Source organism: Petromyzon marinus, chromosome 7 (genome assembly GCF_048934315.1).
Source record: "Petromyzon marinus isolate PM22_M1 ecotype Great Lakes invasive population chromosome 7, UKy_Petmar_22M1.pri1.0, whole genome shotgun sequence".
Classification (NCBI taxonomy): domain Eukaryota; kingdom Metazoa; phylum Chordata; class Hyperoartia; order Petromyzontiformes; family Petromyzontidae; genus Petromyzon; species Petromyzon marinus.
Window position 1 is genome coordinate 7,332,726 of NC_133673.1, and position 20,797 is coordinate 7,353,522.

General features: G+C 45.4%; 1 protein-coding gene across 2 annotated transcripts in view; it reads right to left on the reverse strand.

Annotated features, from left to right (window-relative positions):
* Positions 1 to 2,505: 2,505 nt before the first annotated feature.
* Positions 2,506 to 20,797, reverse strand: part of SIGIRR (single Ig and TIR domain containing) — a 41,809-nt gene continuing 23,517 nt past the window's right edge. Inside the window, exons 8-12 of one of the 2 annotated variants that reach the window (XR_004402481.2) lie at positions 17,494 to 17,596; positions 16,005 to 16,155; positions 6,978 to 7,173; positions 5,079 to 5,181; positions 4,754 to 4,889 (exon numbers count right to left, since the gene is read on the reverse strand). Coding sequence is in view for 1 of the 2 variants with exons in the window: in XM_032948893.2 (XP_032804784.2) it covers positions 4,684 to 4,889; positions 6,978 to 7,173; positions 16,005 to 16,155; positions 17,494 to 17,596 (656 nt within the window). In the remaining variant the exon portion in view is untranslated. Of the gene's footprint in view, positions 4,890 to 5,078; positions 5,182 to 6,977; positions 7,174 to 16,004; positions 16,156 to 17,493; positions 17,597 to 20,797 lie in introns of both variants that reach the window. The other variant, XM_032948893.2, reaches the window with a different exon arrangement.

Genomic DNA, 20,797 nt, shown 5'->3' on the forward strand with positions numbered 1-20,797 from the left:
CGCCATCCCCGCGGCTGCGGGCATTCCCGCCATTTGCCGCAGCGTTCCTGCATCTCCTTGGCTGTGGCGTTCCCGCCACTCGTTGTCTGCGGCGGTTCGCCCCAACCACTCCTCAGCTGCGGCGGTTCCCGCCATTCCTCGGCTGTAGCGTTCCCACCATTGCCGCGGGCATTCCCGCCACTTTTCGGCTGTGGCGGTACCTGCCATTTTCCGCAGCTGCGGCGTCCCCGCCATTTTCCGCGGCTGCGGCGGTTCCCGCCATAACCGCGGCTGCGGGCGTTCCTGCCATTTGGCGCGTGGACGCGACGCAGCAATCGGCCGCCATCTTGCTCTGCAGTAACTGGGCGCCATTGCCGCCGCTGTGCGTCTGCTGCCGGCGCGTTCGCTGCAGGCCGCTGCGCATTTTGCGCTGCGCCGGCCTGGCGGAGCGCCGCTGGAGCCCTGCGACTGCGAGCGGGGTGTGCCTCCCTTCCCGCGATTGGAGTGAGAAGAGCGGGGGAGGACCTTGGCTGTGAGAGCGAGAGGAGCCTGCGATCGAAGAGATGGTTCCCGACATCTGGAGTCTGGGGGGCCGCCTGCTTCGTGCTTGTGGGGTGAGCCGGCACGCCGCGGAGCGCACCGCCACTGCGCGAGGGGCCTGCTGCTTCCGGGGGGGAGCAGGCCGGTGCCGTTAGTGTGACAGGCGCAGCGGGACACTGTTTGGAGGGACTTTTTCGACGTTGGCCGTCCGGTCTTGTTTTCCTCGCAGACGGTCATTCCCTCCTCGTTTTTTTGCATTTTTGAGTTGTTGGGGGTGTTATATTGTTATGTTGTGGCTATAGGGATGTTAGCTTGGGGGTTCAGTGTTGTTATGTTGTGGCTATAGGGATGTTAGCTTGGGGATTTAGTGTTATAGTGTGTTCCTGTTTTGTGACGGTTTTGCTGCTTGTCGTAGGGGTCGTCTAGATTTTTTATATATAAGGGGACGTTGACAGCCGGGACGGCTGATTTTTCTTCACGGGGGGGGGGGGTGATGTAGAGGAGTAGAGTGAGCAACCATGAGGGAGCGTACACAGGGAGGTGCGAGCGAGTTCAGCGGAGAATGACGTCATGTCACAGGTGCTGTCAGGGGGTACCTTCGGGAACAAAGGCGGGTCCGAGCTAGGGGGAGGAGTCGCCAAGGGCTACTTAAGGGGGACCCCGTGACGACAGCGTGGTCGCCGTGGATGACATCCCAGTCATCGCCGAAGAAGGGCTCGAGATGTAGAGGTCTCACCTCGTCGCCGGGCGGTGTTGGATGATCCCCTGCCCGGTGCAGACGAGGGGGTAGACAAAGTGGAGCCGTACCGGCGGCGTAGATAGCTGAAGGGATGTCCGCGTAAAGGACAGAGTTCTAACGTGCACCATAGCACGTGTAAGCGTCGAGTGCAGAGAGTGTAACCAACCAGTGAGTGTACAATGGACAGAGTGTGTAAGAGTTCGAATAAACGGCAAGCAGCCTGAAGTAAGAATCCTCGTCTCCGTCTGGTTCTACAAGTCTCCTGGGTGTCAAGAAGTACTACACAACACATGCTTTATTGTGTGTTCAGGTTAAAAAGTGTGCAATTCAACTACCACGCTGGCAAGGGCAAAGCCGTTTTTCTCCCAAGTACTCCACTGTGCATACAGCAATCCTCCCAGCAGACGGCGGTGTTTCCTGCCGCGACGATTTATAAAATCACTGCAATGCACGCTCCCTCTTCTGACCAGACTTCTGCCAGTGCCACTGCGGCATTAAGTCGACAATTCGTTGTCGACTCAATGCCGCAGTGGCACTGGCAGAAGTCCTCCAGCGAATGCCGGCGTCGTCTGCCTCGTATTATTAGCCGTCTTGTATTATATAGCTGCTGCGTATTATATGACTGCCTTGTATTATATAGCCGTCTTGGTATTATATAGCTGCTTTGTATTTTTAGCGCTTGTGCAAGGGACGTGCATTGGCGTCTTAAGGCACAGTTGACAAATTGCCGAAAGTGAATATTGGTGCCGCCTCAAGGCATGTTCGACATTCAGACTCTGCATCACAGCTGTCTTTAACCATAAGCATTAACGAGGAGTCTTATAGGGTGTATCCTTGTACATGTATCTCCCACTTGCGTTCGTAGATCAGTTCTCACTTTTCAAGATCGCTCATTCTAAACAACGCGGAAGTGACTTTTTCACACGGACGGTGGTGCGATGGTTATGATGAATATTTTACATGTGCGCACCTTACCTCAATTGTCTCATGTAGGTTCGAGAAGGTTCCTCAGAATATTCCAAGATGATCACACCTGTGCACAAGGGTATAACTTTGGACAACGCAAGTGCATGAATGTATCTTGACTGAACGCTTTCGTGACTGCAGGAATTCACATTCTTTGGGTCTTTTGGTAAAGTCACGTAGATAGGTAAAAAATAATTTTAAAAAACTACGTATCGATCGCAACACAACCGCAAGGAATATGTATATATGTATGCCTCAGAAAATGTGCAAGTCAACACGACTGATAAATTACCACTTTATTTAAATTATAATTTATTATACATACAAAACATTTAACAAACTTCCTAAAGCTCTTAAAATGGACACAAATTACAGGTAATGTTCATGTTTTTTTAATGGACAAGACAAAATAAATGTTGTATCATTAGAGTATGTAAATGATGTGCATTTCCTGTGCTTAGAAACTGCATATTTAGTACAACATTTTTGATTTAAATTATATTGTATTTTTATGCTCAATATATTTGCTAATTATATACAGCAGGGTCATGATTAAACACATTCTTTTCTCACTGCATTGCTTCGTTTAAATTAATTTCAACCAAGTCGGTTTAATCAATGTCCTAAAACCTAAAACGTCCTAGTCTCTTTGTAATAACAATAAGAGGAAATGGAGAATGAGCGTGAAGCACATTTGCACCATCTCGCCCGTGGGTATTACGAAAGCACATGAAGGCACACAGTTCTGACCACAATCCATAGTTTGGTGTGCGGTCGTGACATGGTTCAGTTTTGCAATACCCCTTTTTTTAGAAATTAACAAACGAGTCACGATGTCATAAGAATTAAAAAAATTGCACCAAATTAATTACACGATTAAATTTTTTACTAAGAATCTAGGTCACTTCGAAGTCAAATTTCTCAACTGCAATTTAAAATGTTTTATAAGCCATAAAAAAATCTCACAAACTGCAGATACGACATTTTTAGGAATGCAAATATTTGTTTCTGGAGCCGAGGCACGGTGGTGCTTAAGGTACCCGTAATAAAGCTGCTCAACTGTAGCTCTCTCCAGACGCCACTCTCAAAGAGACAAATGCCCACCCACAGCATTAAATATGGAATTCTCCCTTTTAAAAAAAGGGTTAAAATATTTAACTCTCTCCAAAAACCTGGTCTACACGTCACACAGCCGTATTAGAATACTCACATGCTTGCACACACACACACGCTTAGCAAAAAAAACCATTCATAAACAAAGGTAGCATTTTGCATAAAAGTATACATAACCTCGAGCTCGTGATCATCAACACTGACGCTTACCTTTGCGGTGCAAAGATACCATGTGAAACTACACAATGCCACATACAGACACTTATCCAATATACTTGTGTATACCAGGCACATAATTCATTTACAAATAAATTGACAGGCAAAAACAATTTCACATTTTTACAATCAATAATGTATGTGTCCCTTCATTTTTAAGTTCTAGAAATATAGATGATGTTAAAAGGCCACCATCATTTTCGTAAGTATAGTCTACTAACCTTTTGTCCGCCCAAGGACGGGTGTATTGCAGTAAATCTGAAACTTGCAACCGAAAAGCAGACCGCGACGTGATATTGCATCAATTCGTGTGCAATTTGTAAGGCCGCAGTGACACAGACTTATTTCATTTAAAGGTTATAATCCCTTGTTCATCACGACGTCCTTTTTACTTTGATGTCTCAACAACAGCGTGACGGAGATCACGTGACGTGAGGGTTCTGCCTTTGTAGTGAGGGTTGTGTGTTGACGCTGAGGAGGGGGGAGGAGGCGCCTCGCCCCCCCAGGTGGAGTGACGTCACCTGCTCATGATTATTAATGAGGGGTGTCCATTTGGATGACGTCACCTGTTCATGATTATTAATGAGGGGGGCTGTTCGATGTGGAGTGACGTCACCTGCTCATGATTATTAATGAGGGGGTGGGGTGATCCATATTGGAATGATGTCACCCGCTCATAATTATTGATGAGGGGGGGGGGATCCATGTGGAGGACGTCACCTGTTCATGATTATTAATGAGGGGGGTTGGCCGACGTGGAGTGACGTCACGTGCGAGACACACAGACATTCTTGGCTCATTATAGTAGTAAATTGCTCTGGATTAAGCTCCACAACATAAAACATTGTTCGACACAGATTTCAAATGAATATACTGCATTTTTTACGTATAAGTTTCCCTTGGCAGAGGTAAGGTCACTCAAAGGACTTTCAAGTCTCCTAGACGCCACAACACAAAGACTTCATTATTCTTCCGAAGACCTGGTATGCTGTAACCTGGATAGCTCCCACAATTCCAGATTGAGTTTATTTTGCTCGCATTACAGACCACAGACGTCCTCGTCCACTCACGGGACTAGACCTGAACAGATGATGCATCAATATCACTGCCCACAGAGCCCCGGACGGAGGCTATATCTCCTGCTCGGTGACCAGACAGTAGAAGTCCCTGCGCACACCATAGTTGCGCGACTCCAGGGTTTCGATGTTGAGGTTGGGATCCAGCTCCTCGGGGCCATGGTTGGGCCGTGACACCACCGCCGATGACTGCGTGGATTCAGACAGCGAGAGGATGGCGACGTCAGCCACTCCATCGCCAGCCCGCCCACGCCGGGAATCTGATTCAGGGCAGAGGCACACGAGCGTGTAAGCGTGATCTTGTTTAAAAAGGGGGCATACCAGAACTCAGAGTAGGAGGCATGACACTGTCAATGTTAGGAAAACTTTAAATACATGTTAAAAGCTAAACAAAATGAGTAATTAAATTATCTCCTTTTGTCTATCGTGCATTCTTCTTGAGCTCTCACCCCCTCTATGTGTATGAGGAAAGCCTGCGAAGCCTTGACTATGAGAATTTTGAAGAGGGGTTGGGCCTTCAACAGGAAGACTCAGCCTCCAGCCCCCGTGACCCTACAGGGATGGTGGGTACACAACATTGCCCGGCGTCACCATTCCGCATTATGCAGACCTGTAGAGGGCACGCTACGACACGAGAGAATACACGAGGCATTCATGTTGAACAAAGACCGTGGGCTGCCTTAGATAGCTGGAAGAACAAAAGGGGCAGCGTGCACTGCTCCACCTTGCCATAATCTGCTGATAGATTTCATCATCAACAGCCCGGCTTGGGTGTCGTAAAGTTTACGATGGCTAGGTTGCTTATGAAAGTGCTGTTATAGTCAGTCTAAACTAAACTATTTTTATTTTACCAGGTAAGGCCCACTGAGCTATACGGCTCTTTTTCAGAAGCAACCTGGCCACAAATGACAGCTCAACGAAGTGGCTTATCACGTGGAAATTTCCATCAGCAAAATACTCTAAAAGAATGTTTCTGAATGTGAAAGGAAAAACCAGAGGGCCCGGAGAAACATCCACGCGACCACGGGGAGAACATGGAAACTCCAATTATATAAGTATCGTTCAGGTCGGGATTGAACCCACGAACTCATGTATACCATCTTCTTTGGTTCTTTCGGTAAAGTCACGTAGAATGAGAATAAAATAATAAATTGATAAAATAAAATAACACAATAATATTCTCACGACGTTTCGGCCACAACACAAGCGGCCTTCATCAGGTGAAGGGACGAGACTGTCTGGTAGGACAGCGCTGTGGCCGAAACGTCGTGAGAATATTATTGTGTTATTTTATTTTATCAATTTATTATTTTATTCTCATTCTACGTGACTTTACCGAAAGAACCAAAGAAGATGAATCATTGCAGTCACGAAAGCTTTAAATCGAAATCATGTATACCAGGCGAGGTCGTTAACGGTTGAGACTGAGGCCTGCTAGCACACATATAGGTTGCCATCTGTGCGAAGAATTTGCATGTATAGCGCTTGACTTACTAATAAAAGTAATGCTCATTGGAGGTTGAGGTGCAGTTATAAAAAGGCAGGAATATTTTCACTGCTGTAATAATGCATGTGAAATGCTTAGGAATTAAAACATCCCTATTCTTTTAATATGATCAAAAATCTGGGCAAGCTGGTCCAATTAATGAGCATTCACCATGTGCCAATCGAGATATTTTGGTGGCAGAACACAAAATTACCTGTTCCCCTCAGAAGCCAAATAGCGGATGAGTAATAGTTCAACAAAACTAGGCCATTTGGGCGAAAATATGAAACAGAAAATAGGCAGAAACACTACATTTTTTAGTAAAAAACTTTTCTAAAAGAGCATAATTGTCATATCAATCTGTGCTAACCTTACAATTCTTTTGTAGAAGCTTGAAATCACTTGCGGCAAAAAAATCGACAAGTGGATAATTATATGTGTGCAACACGCGTGTGCACACAGGACAGCACATGCGAGTGCAATAAATATTTTTTTTAAATACAGAACAGACAGTACGCAATGAGACAGAAAATGTCACTCAATTGTATAACGACCACGAACCGTGACATTCCATCATATTGCCGGCGGGGGGTGAATAACTCCATGGCTGGTAACTACCACTGTATAATGCCTCCAGTTATAACATCATAAATGTCGTGTTGTTTTCCCACGTGCAATAGCATAGCTATCAAGTGTGCAGGCAGTGCAATTGCACTACGGTTGGAGGTGCTCAAGCACCGGGTTACAAAGTTAGGCGAAATTTGACGGTGGGCCCCTAACTTGTTATTTGCACCAGGGGCCCATGCCAACCACGTTATACCACTGCCCGTGCGTGTCGCTGTGCCCGTAGCCAGGGTCGTACCTTGCCGCCCGCCACCGTCGAGTCCATCACCGCGGCTGTCCAGGTACTCGGGGTTCAGCATGAGCATGGGGTCGCGGTCGCCCACCGCCTGCACCTGCGGGTCACCCGCGCCACCGCCACCCACCAAGAAGTGACGCATCTCCACAGTCTTGGGCAGCGCAAGGCACAGCTGCTTCCAGAACTTGGATGTTGCAGTCTGGCGAGACCCACACGCACATGCAAAGGAGCATAAACCAGTCATCCTCACAGCGGCTTTTGGCTAGCCATCAAACAAAGACGGTCACTGCATCGCGTGCTTTCAGATGCGCTTCTGCGGCCGTCTGAGACGCTCTTCCTTCCGATATTCGGAAGCCACTTTAAAATCTAGATTTAAAACTAATTTGCTTATAACTGCTTTTTGTGTTTAGTTTGTTGTCCTTCCCCCGCACCTACAATGAGCACGGTTGCCTATGTACGGTGCAAAATAAGTTCAACATATATACACACACACACATGCGCATGATAAATAAATAATGCAGAAAAGCAGTCTCGATATGTGAACATAAAATAGTTTTTATGGCCTTGCAAACCAATGTTTTACAGCAGTATGTTATGAAAAACAAACTTTGGACCGGCTTTAGCTTCTTGAGTCTCATGAGATGCATTAGGTACGTTGAAAAAGTAATCCGTCTTTCCAAATATTATTGGCAAAAGCCATTTTCTTAGCCATGGGCCCCATTCAGCAGAGAACATCAAAACTCTAAAGAGCAAAATTGGAAACAATTTACTTACAATTGTTTTTTGGCTGAATGGGCCTCATGGCAAAAGTCATGACTCTTGCCAGCTATATCCAGCAAAATAACAGTATTTGTTTAAACATACCTGAATAAGAAAGTCGACAGTACATCATTTGCCTGCCTAAATAATCAATAGTCCAGAAGGCCTGTAGCCTGATAAACTAAGACATTTCGATTTCAAGCTTTCGTGACTGCAATGATTCATCTTCTTTGGTTCTTTCGGTAAAGTCACGTAGAATGAGAAACGTCGTGAGAATATTATTGTGTTATTTTATTTTATCAATTTATTACCGAAAGAACCAAAGAAGATGAAAACTAAGACATATTTCATTTTTTATAAGCAAAAAAGTACTTTTGCCTTTTTTAATTTTTATGTTACTCATGATGCTCCATCACAGCATAAATGGGTTCTCTAATTTCACAAAAAATATATCCATACGGCCTACACAAGTATAACTATGCACACATACAAATATACACACACGACACACACTGTACATACAAATACATGTAGACTCACAAAACACAACTTCAGCAGTTTTTTCTTGCTGTAGTTGGCCCACCTGATGACGATTGCTTGTGTTGCGATCGAAACGTCGTGATCTATTATTTTTCTACCTACGTGACTTTACCGAAAGAACCAAAGAGTATTATGACTGGCCTAGCGGTTGCCAATGCAGATGAGCACCAGCAAACTGTTTGTTTGGGCATGGAGGCACGGCTACAAAACTGTAAGCCACTGCAAACTACAGAAAATATTAAATAACGTAGTCATTTGTCAATCCACTGCTGGATGAAGGCCTCCCCCATCTAATGTCCGTCATGTGGGTTGTTTGAAGATATTTCACCATGCTCATCAGTACAGGTTGGTAATAAAGGTGCGGGACCAATTAAGGTCCCGGCATGCCGCCACTGATGTGAGCTGTGGCTGGGAATCAGATGAATGTCACCGAGTTTCCATCACATTGCGCTAACCACTGTGCCACTACTCTAACTCACACACACAGCAACAACAACTGCCATTCACCACTAAGTGGCGGTGACGTCACCACGACGCTTGTGCCAGGCTATGTGCAACCTGAGGCCACGTAAAGTGTCGAACGCCCGCTGGCAGGTCACGGGGCAGACCCAGGTGCCACGGGTCGACTGACTGAGATGACTGGCTGATGCACCACCTGTGCCCCCTACTGTGCCAACCTGCTGTGCTTTAGCCACCCGGCGCTCCGCTCGTTGCTGTGAGCATCGCTCCTCTGCCCTCCGTTGTTGTTGGAGGGCAACTACCTCCAACTGCCCAGTAGCGTCCTTCACGAGCCTCCTCCAGAGGCCGATCTTGACACCGCTGGTACCAGTCATCGGCAAGTCCACTTAGCTCCACGTCCTCCTGTACCACATCGCTCCATCTCTTCTCTAGCCCGTGCCGCGCCCGTTTAGCCCCCTCAATCCGGCCGAACAAAAGCTGTTTCGGCATGCGGTGGCTGGGCATGCGGGCTACATGACCCAGCCATCGCAGCCTTGCCTGCCGGAGGAGCTCACCGATGGGACCTTGCCCAGATCTTTCAAGGATTTGTGAGCTCCTCACACAATCCAGTCTGGTGAAACCCAGGATGGATCGTAGGCAGGCCAGCCTAAATGTTTCTAACCGGCGAAGATGTTCCATTAGGGGGGTCCACGTTTCGCAAGCGTAGAGAAGGGAGGGAATGACCGTGGCCGAGAAGACCTGAAGCTTAGTGCGGAGCGACAGACCAGGTAGCTTCCACACAGCGTTACGCAACCGATGAAAAGATATTGCCGCTCGACTGATTCGGAGTGAGACCTCTGCTGTTAAACTGGAGCCGGTCATAAGCACACTGCCCAGGTATGGGAAACTCTCCACTCGCTCCACAACTGCCCCATCACCGATTGGGAGTTGTGGGGGTGGAGTGTCCGATGGTATAAAATACCCAGGCAGGTGCTTAGTTTTGGTGGGGCTGATGGTAAGGCCCCACCTCTTAGTGGCACGCTCCAGTCTCAGCAGCAGCGTCTCCAACTTCTTCTCTGAATGAGCAGCTATTACCAAATCATCAGCATACATAACGTGGTTGAGCAATAGGGAGCCATCCCTTGACCGCACCCGGGCATCGATCAGCCTCACATTATATCTGTACCATATGGAGATTCCCCCGGTACAGCTATTGAAGGCTTCACGAACTACGTGGTCAAAATAGATGTGAAATAATGTGGGAGCCAGAGGACATCCCTGTCGCACCCCAAGGTGTACAGGGAATGGCTCTGACTCCCGGCCACGTAGTTTTACCCGGGCCCGCTCACCATCATGAAGGTCCTTAATGATCGTAAGCAGAGGGTCAGGTAGTCCAAAAGCACAAAGAACAACCAACCCAGAGCCCAGGCCTACTGATGGTATCATAGGCCTTGACCAGGTCAATAAAGCAGAGATGTAGGTCTTGTTGGAATTCCCTACACCTCTGCTGTAGCAGACGGACAGAAAATAAGGCATCTGTGCAGGACCGGCCTTTCCTGAAACTGCATTGGGGCTCCGCAAGCCTCTCCTCAGCGTGCCTGGCAAGGCGATGTTGAATAATCCTTGCCAGGACCTTTCCCGGCACACTGAGGAGTGAGATGCCCCTGTAGTTGTTACAGTCTGTGCGGTCCCCCTTCTTAAAAAGGGGGACCACCAGGGCATTCTTCCAATCCTGCGGAACCCGTCCAGTGGTCCAGACTGTTGTTATGATGTCATAGAGAGCAGTCTGTGCACAAACGCCACCCTCCCTCAGCATTTCGCTTGGGAGATCATCTCTGCCCGCTGCACACACTCGTACACACACATGAACGTACATACACACATATGTGTATATACATACACACATGTGCGTGTACACAAGCGCACAAGTATAAATCTCACTTTACACACACAGATTTACCATGAGCTGAAATTAGGGCTGAGACTCAATTTGGTATTATACTCAGTGCCCAATATGCCAGAATTGGCAATCTCCACAGGCTACGTGATATCAGCAACGAGATCATTAAATGCCATTCAGATGCCAGCAATGCCAATATAATTCTGGTATTATGATGGCCTTGGAACTTAATATATCTAAATGTGTTTCTCAATATAATAATTATTTAATTTACATAGCGCTTTTCATCAAGGATCTCAAAGCGCTGTAGTGCACAGTCCGGACACAGCAGCAGTAGTAGACACTCAGCATGAAAATTGTATTTTAAATAAATTTTAAGAATCCATTTACTTAATGAACTAAGCGTTTAATAAGCTGAAGCTTATAAATAGGTTTCAAATGCATTTTGAAAATGTCCACAGACTGACAGATACAGGATGCCTATATTGGGGATTACCAACCTAAAGGGAATCACTGTGTATGAATTCCTCATTTAAATAATTAGTAATGCTAATTAAGAATATTTATAGTATCATTATTAATTTCAATAAGCCAATAAAAGTGAGTCACAATCAATCAAATAATTTTTAGCACGTGTTGGCGTTAAGTTCTTGATGCAGTTAAGCATTGCTATCAAGATGTGGTTTACTGTGTGTTGTTGTCAAGGCCACCTGTATTGCTCATCACTACGTGCAGTAAACATGTTTACATTCAGAGTTCCAATCTAGTTTCACGTTCGCTTTGTTGATCCAGGTGAGAACTGAAGATACCAGGAGTGACCTGGATCTCTAAAAATGGCACGTGCAAAACAAATTTAATCAAGTCCAGCAATGAAGCAATCAATATAGCGGGGTGCCAGGGCCTTCAGGGTACACACATTCTCTTTGAATGGCGACAGTGGTTTTAAGGGAGTGCTGTTGTTTTATGTAACAAACCCTGGGCACAAGCATGACACAGCACAACGGCATGGCTGTGATCTTGTTTCCATACAAATGGGTAAAACCAGCATGCAGTTATCTGCACATATGCAGTATTTATTAACGATACCGATACAATATGTTCGAGCCCGTGGCTTCTCATGCCTTTCGGTCATGGGGGTTATTTACCAGTATGCCTTCAGATGTCACTCGCCACTGACGTTAGCTGTGGCTGGAAATTGAACTCGGGTTGCTAGGTTCAGAACGCAGTGTGTTCATCGCTGCCACCCGACTCCACCCCCTGTGAGGTGGTTAGTGGGTTCTTCCAGGATGCTGTGTGGTATACATATTGACTGTGTGTACTGACAACGTTCTGTGGCTAAGAACTGGCTGATGTGACAACAATGCCTCTTGTCACATGCCCACAAAAGCATGCATGCACAAAGATATGGCCGAATGATATATGGAATATTGACATTCAGAGGTAATACCTAAGGTTGAATATAATCCAGTGTGCGATCTCATCTATTGGTGGGCATGTGATACTTACAGCCCTCCCCGGGGTAAATTCGAGTGAGATGTTTCTTGCATAGTTGTACTTGTGTGTAATTACCTGTGAGAGCCCTGGGGAGAGCAGGCGTTAACAACCATAAGGAATGCACTGTAGTTAAATTCCACACCTGTACGTGCGTGCGCCTTAACAGATGTTATTTTAGGAGCATGATCTTTGTTGTTGTGTGATTTTGGAGGTTAAGACAGGTTCGGACACCTCTCCGGCAGCCTCAATGACAGAGGACGGCACCGTAAATGATGGCATATTTCGACTGTGTAGAAATGTGAGCCTTAAGGCTCCAGCGGAGGGGGGGGATTGGAACACATGGAGGTGTGTTGTTCTGCCAGCTAAGACGTAATGAGCATTGACAAATTAATCATGGCAATTAACGAATGTGCATCAACAAGTTACCGAGGTACCTTAATAAAGAGCAGCTTTATAGATTTGGATGAGCTTTGATATTTGTGAGACTTTCAGCTAGTCATCATAATTACCGCTGACATAATGAAGACAGTTTAATAACAAAGACGTTTTGCGAAACAAAGTAAAAACAGTATAATTTATGTAAAAAGGATTTTTTTTATATATATCATGTTCTCCATGGCTAAATAAAGCCAAGCATGCCTGGGAATATTTTCCCATGGTGACCGAGTTGAATTTGGCACACGAGCAGCATCGACGCGCGTCATTAAAAGCCGATATTCAAATCCTGCAACGCTAAACAAGTTTGGCCATTATTTATGCAAAAAATAAAACAATACGGCCATTCATTTCCAAATGAGTTAGGTGTTAATTAAAGTAAATGTTGGGTAAAAAAAATAAAAAGCTGGTAATGGTGTAGCCCTGCAATTGCTGACTCATACCACTGCTGACAGAAGGACCTCCACGAGAGACAGCCCCTGTAGAGAGTATTTGGCCTACTTTTCCACACTGGGCAGACCGTCCCCTGGAATAATTGAGCTACCCACACTTTACCCCACCACACGCAACAAAATGTATCATGGTTTTAATTACGAGAATAGTCTCTAAAGAGGAAGTGATTATGAATGTGAAGTTTCGTTATCACCCCAAGCATGCCTTAATATTTAAATAGTTGTTCAGCCAAGCTTGAAAGCATGCATTGCTCCACTTAAAAATTACTTTGACGCTGTGAATGTGAAATGTCACAGATTCTGTTATTGCAAAGAGAGAACACGTTAGTCTTGACTCTACAAAGTTACATCCTGGAATGAAAACTGGAAATACCAGTCAGATTCAGCCTCTTGAGTAAAAAAAGGTATATTCACAAGGATGAGGTTTTTAACATTTTTTTAAAAGGTGATGCAATGCTGAGGGGGGGGGGGCTGGTGGACTGTTGGAACAGGAATGCAAACGTACATATTTCCTCAAACAATTACTAATAAATAACTAGCTCTCAAACGTAAAGTCACTAAACCACGTCTGAAAACTTATAGTAATTAGATACATTATGATATGGGGTCACGATTGAATTCAACAATAGTTTAAAAAAAAATCAGGAATGCAGTGCCTCGACTGGCTGTCGGGAAACTATAAAATGTATACAAATCTTAAACAATAGATTCTCACCCCGCACGATTCTATGCATCTAACGTGAAGATTAGAATACATTTTCATCGATGAATATACACATCGTCACGAGTCTAAAGCGTTTTACTGACATGGTTTTGTGGAATGTGCTTGTGTGTGTGTACCGCAGTGTTCATGTAAAGTGCAAGGTCCAATGCCTACGTTACAACTGCCCCACGGTTTGCAGGACGTAATCTATTTACAGAAGTACAACCCTCGAGTGGCCGGAGGAGGTCGGCTTCTTCAAACTAAAAATACGTGTAAAAAAACCCCAAAACTTTTCCACGCCGTTTGCTCACACACATTTGGTGATCGTCAACCCCTGCGAGGCCACGCACATAACCTTGACGGCACTGGATGAGGTTACCTTATTGTGAAATGTGGTATTTTGCTTTGAAGGTTAGGGGGAGGGAGGAGGCTTGGTTTTGGAATTCTCATCAGCTGTCTCATCTGATATGGTACAGTGCGCTTTTGTATTCATTACCTACTATAATCACCCAGAAATGTCTGTCCCGTCCCGCGCCTGACGTCACTCCACGTGAGCCCACCCCCCCCCGCGTGACGTCACTCCACGAGGCCCACCCCCCTCATTAATATTCATGAGTAGGTGGATTTTTACGCTAACGCAGAAAGTCGCGCTAAATTAAATCATTTATTACGCAAAGTCGCTTCAAATATGACGTTTCTTTACAGAAAGTGACGGTTAAAAAATAAATCTACGCACAGTGCTACATCCGTGCGTGACGTTACTGCAAAAGAGCCCCCCTTAATTAATATTCATGCCCGCGTGGAAATTTACATGAACGAACAAGGTCGCGCACTCCACATGCCGCACCCCTCCCCTCATTAATAATCATGAGCGGGTGACGTCACTCCACATGCCGCACCCCTCCACAATAACCATTAGCAGGTAATAATCATGAGCTGAGCAATTTTTCTATTGAACATTTCAGATTTACTGCAATATACACCCGTCCTTGGACGGGCAAAAAAGCTAGTTGGTACATAATCTTCTGGTAGAGCATATTTCACAGGCAATGTCTAAAAATAGCCGTGATATCATGCACAGACTATCACAGGTAATTTTAGAGGAATGGCAATCCACCTTTTCTCTTTTGTTGTAATGAAAAACGAGCTGTGCTGTTTTCTGCATGAACAAAAAGCTTTAACAGGTGAAATTATGTCATTTGACCCCAATAGACGAATAATATGTTTTCCTAATGTGCCCCGACTGCTGTTATTATTTCTAATATTGAACAAGTTATAGTACGATCCTGTTTGTTCAAACAAATAATTTTACCCATTCAATCCCAGGGTGCACCATGCACTATTTTTAAGACCCTCTCATTTATGTTCACCCCAAATAAGGGCCCTGATGGCGATGCCTTAGAACCACCGACTCGGTTACATGATAGTGTACAGCTACAACATTCCACCCTATTGCTACTCTGCCAAAGCCAAAGGAATGCTTGCTGCTCACCCTACGAGTTCTGTGAGATAGTAATGGTTAAACAAAACTTCCTTGTAAAAAAAATGCATAAATCTATTTCATGAAATAAATATTTTATGCCAATAAAAAGTATTCTATGCTTTTCAAACCAGCCACACTTTCCTGTCTGTAACTGGACTGAACATTAAAGTCCATAAAAGTTCCAAGTTTTAATTGAACAATGCCAATTGTGATGTTGACTCTGAACAAAGCAAGAGAACGTTGTAAATACATAACCTTATTACAAATGCAGTATCTGCAGGCATCGTCAATAACTGCATCATGGACACGAAGTACAATGACACCCACAGCTATTGCCGACCACAAGTGTCAATGTTAATGTAACTGACAGATACTTGTCCAGCATAACTGGTAGAGCAGTAGGCCCAGAAAGTAGGCCCAGAAAGGAATTGTCTCAAGAAATCTGGTTTATAATATTCCCTCTCGACTGTGCTCACAGGGTCTGTGTCTCACCACTGAGAGACCGCTCATAGCAAGTGGGAACGGGTTAAGGGGATAGCGGGACCAGGGACCGCCACAGTGACAGCGAGTGGGGGGGAGAGGCATAGTATTCGTTTTGGGAACCCCTGTTTCAATATATGAAATCCTGGTGAGACAACAAACGTCGAGAAAAATACAATTGTAGCGAGATGAGAGATAAGACAATTGATCTCTCTTCTTTATTAGGATCTGAATATGAGCCGATATTTGATGCCCCTCTTTCTGTCATGAATCTGAGGCCCCTTGCTATACTTGGGGTGCCCCTAAGCCGTCGCTCGGTTTGCCTGCGCCTAGCGCTGCCACTGACCGCAGAGGTGGAGCCCCATGGCAAGATGACGGGGTGTGGGCGGGCGAGGTGCAAGAGCTGTAGGGCCGGGTGAGGGGCTGCACGGCGGCCATCGTCGAACGTGATGAACACGGGCCGTGGCGTCAGCTCCTGCAGGCGAAGCAGGCCCTCCCTTGCAGACGCCGGGATCGTGACCACGTGGCAAACAAGAGAAAGAAAGGTCGGCATTGCATTGGGAGGAAAAAATGTGGTAGATGCAGGGCCGGATTAACCCATAGGCTCATGTTTTGCAGGCCCTCTGTTAGGCCCTCCATTCGATAATGCAGTAAGAGATGAGCAATGGTAGCGCAGCCATCGGAAGTATTTTTGTCTTTGAATTACAATGACATCATGACTTTGCCACAGCTGAAGCTCGGGAATTGTTTTGTTTGTTTGCAGATATGAGTGTAGCGAGTGATTTATGTTTTACGGCTCTACCTGGAGTCAAATACATTATGTTGATGAGTTGTTATATTTTTTTGCAATATGTATTACATGTATTCCCCCTCATATTAGCCTTAGGCGCCTAATAACCTTAATCCGGCCCTGGGTAGATTCATTTACACAGATGTTTTTTTTTACAGTTGCCAAGTACAGGCCTGAAGGTGTATCATACAAAGCAGACAGTCAGTAAGAGACGGTTATTGTACAGGATAGCAGAAAACAACAATGAAACAAATTTATTTTAATTGAGTGAGGTCATAGAAATATGGGAATAAAGATAGTGGGAGGGCATTCCAAATCAAGCAGTGCAAGGAAGGAGAACTGTCCCACACCATGGTAGGTTGCAAATGAGGGCCAGATGGATACATAATTAAATAAACATAGCCTTGGCCATTTGCCCAATTGTTGGTGATTGAAACACTAGTATATTTTTGCCATACATTGTTCTAAACACTGGCCAGTGCATTAATCTAGCTACTTTGTGTGTGAAGTAAAAGTTGGGGGTTCGTAGAAAGTGCACCACTATTTTTTTGGAAAGACTGGCCCCTGCTATGGAAATGTGATGTTTTTTCTACCTACGTGACTTGACCGAAAGAACCAAAGAGTATTATGTCTGGCTTAGCGGTTGCCAATGCAGATGAGCACCAGCAAACTGTTTGTTTGGGCATGGAGGCATGGCTACAAAACTGTAAGCCACTGCAAACTACAGAAAATAACATAGGACAAGCCTGCTGATGCACAATACTGCCAAGGAATGGAATGTGTTTCAGAGTATGTCCACTTAGAAAATAGAATAGTGGAAATCCACCTTTGTGGTAGCGCTAGGTGGATTGTTAAATCACAGAGCCATGGGAGATAGCAACGACTTGCGAAGGAATTCATCCAAGAGTAGATTGAGCACGGTTGACGACGATTATGATGTCACAATATGTTGGTAGCTTCTCCAATTTTAATCAACAGTATGAAACTCATACTCCTTCGGATGACCAAAAGGATTGCTTTGATTTTCATGTCAATGCTTGGGTACCGGAAAGCCTCAGAGCACCATTCCTGGGCCAGGTACGCGCCAGACAGCACCACGATCAGGCGGCGACAGCGGCTGAGGTTCATGAGCAGCTCGGGCGACGGCTCTGCCATCGTGCGGGACGCGTGAACATGAAGACACGTGCACATGAAGATACAAACACGGAAAGATCGTCACGCTTCGTGTCACGTCGAAGAGCCCGTACATCATTAGCACATGTCTGGAAAAGTTAAAAAGCAGTTGTATGACCAACGAGTATGTATGGATCCTTGCAGTCACGAAAGTTTTAAATCTAGAATTGAGTATGTATGTATATATGCATGTTGAACTTCTTCCACACCGTGCATAACCAACCATGATAATCGGAGTACGGTACTTGCACAACTGGCAAAGATAAATCTAAGTTTAAGCATCCACAATGACAGTGATCCAGAATCCATAGGACTGCCACTGTGGCAGGAGAATATGTAATGTTGCAAAGTCAAAAAGACATATTTTGAATATGAAATAAGACAAGCTACCATTCACAGGTATAGCCATATACATAAAGCCACACATGCATATGACAGCAATCATAATATTACAGTACTTTGCCAATCAACTGCTAGTAGAAAGAATCCCCACGCCGTGTTGATCATAGAGGTTGTTTGAACAAATTGTCGTCAGGGCGGATTGGTAAAGGGGGATTCATATCACTCGCTAATTACATAGATAAGAGCGCTCACCACTGCGCCACTGGTTTAGCCCAATATCACAATACACCCACAAAAATCAGCAAAACACCCACCCATATTGAGATGCGTCAAGGTCAATTTAAATTGCTCGAAAGAATTGAACCTTATTTATTTTCGTCCTTTTGTTTGTTTACACTCATTACAAATTCGACAGTCGCGACAACAGTGCATGACGCTCATCCACGTGGCAGGCTGCCACACGCAGCATTGGACAAACAGGGACATGTGAACGCCCGCTTTCAGCTTGCGCACACACGCGGATTCACGCGCACATGCAAGTAATCCCACAGGACTAAAGGCTGCGAGTGAGCAGGGGGACAGGTGCTTGTGATAAACTCACAGTGTACTTTGCCCTAACAGAGCCTTTGAGGAAAACAAAACACATCCTTTACAGACCGATGTGAAGCGTAATATGCAGTGCTTGGCAACCGGTGCCAATAAGGGCCGGTGATGGCATGAGCATTAACAGAGGGTCTTTTATTCATTTAAGCTTTGTGCCGAGCTGCTTAATTATTCAGCACGAGTCCTCCATGCCGGGAGAGAATGGAACGGTAAATGGAAACTGGCATGGACTTTCCACGTGAAGAGCAAAAACGATGAGAGCATCGTATCCCCGTGGAATCCCTACCATCCGGCGCACAAGCGCATTTCTAAGCCACCAGTGCTCTTGACGTAACAAATGCCGCATAATCTTACAGTAAAAGGTTCATTTGTTCAAGATGTGCATCCGAAAAAAGAAAAAGATTTTAGAGTGTGGTTCTATAACAATCACGACCGCCAGACGAAATGCTGACCTTCATTACTTTCCTGCTGTATCAGAATCAGAATATTTATCTACACTGGAGGAATCCGATGAGCTATAAAGTTATTTTTCACCGATGTACAGTTGAATAACGCTGATATGTTAAGTTCACAAAAAAATTCATGCGTTAAGCCTCCAGTAAAGGAGCATTAAAAAACAAAGCATTGATAATTATAGAAGAATATGCCGCTACCTTCAGCTGCCCGCTTATCTTGGCCAAACGAAGTAAGCGGAACTGACAGAATTGAATTAAAAGGAGCGGTGCGATATTGAATTATAACATGAGGGCGGTTTCCTGAGTAATCTCATAAAGCCCTCTTACTTTAACTCCTCTAAACGAGTCACAACCAAGGACAAATATCTTCCCACAGTGCACGCACACACAGACAATTATTTCCCACGTAGCCACACAAACTGTCGGAGCAAAAGCTGTTAGCGATGACATATTAAGCCAAACCCAATGTGGTCGGCACCTTTGTCATCAAGTGCTCATATTAAATCTTAGTCTACTTTGGAAAGGCCGAACGTAGGTTTAGACACCACTTGCCACCGACGATGTTTGTGGCCCGGGAATCAAGCTTAGGTCAACAGCATCACAGCATGATGCATGTATATCTGCGACCCTTCTCTCTCCACTCCAAAGACAAAGATCTCCCGTATAGGCTGGCACCGGCACACGAGGGGGTGGGTGGCCAGCACTACGCCAGGGCCACCTTTGTCTCTCTAGTGTGGCGATGTATACACACCGCACCAGGTTCTTAGTTGAGGCCGAATCGACCAAGGGGAGGCCCGGAACCGGTTCAGATAATGGTCACTTGTGGTGACACCGCTCTCCACTCCACACACACACACCAAGCGATGTAAGGTTTATTTTGCGAACATAAAGGTTGAATATGATGCCTGCACCTACGTGTGTTTCTGCGCTCGTATTGTGATTCACGTCCTATACAGATATTATTTCTGTGGCATGTTGCAAATCCTGTTCAGTACAATACAGTAGCCACACAGTAAAGTAGCCATAAACAGTTGCAATGGGGACGCAGCATTGCTGGCATGCTAAGAACTCCTTAACGGACTGCAGCACTAAATTGCTTTCAAATAAATAACTAAGCATGTTTCACAGATGTACAACTTCAATACACCAAATCCTCATCATGTCAACTCTGTGTACAATCAGCTGCTGCTGACAAAATTGAACTCATTCACACAGGTCATCATCATGTTGTGTCCATCATACCACTTGTTAGATCAATGACTGGTACAGGTGCCTTGACTTTATAAGTCTACATCCCCTGCGTTAGTTATCGTCCCTCGCGTGCCCCTTTATCGTCACCATGACCTCCGTCACGTGTGTGTGTGTATGTATGTTCCACTTCTTTTGCACCGTACATAGCCAACCGCACCAATCCGGAGGTGCGGGGAAGGACAAGTCAGAATCTATTTTACGCCAACATTCGTTTCCGGTTACAGCAACACCTCCAGCTATATACTAAGGGTTTGCGTAATGGCACTCACATGGCTCGTGACGGCAGCGTGGTTGTTCAAGCCTCTATCCCCCTGCCCCTTCTCAAGTGCATACCATGCATAATGACTGTGGGTGTGCCTGCCAATTCTCCGATAAGTCAGGCAATGTTATTGCCACCACTACACAGCAGGAGACCGATGTTAAGCCCCAGCGATGGAAAGGCCCCAGAATAAGACGCTACAGAACTACTGGCGAAGTAATTTGGATAGGACTCATTTGCGCAACATGACACGGCTCCTTTTAATA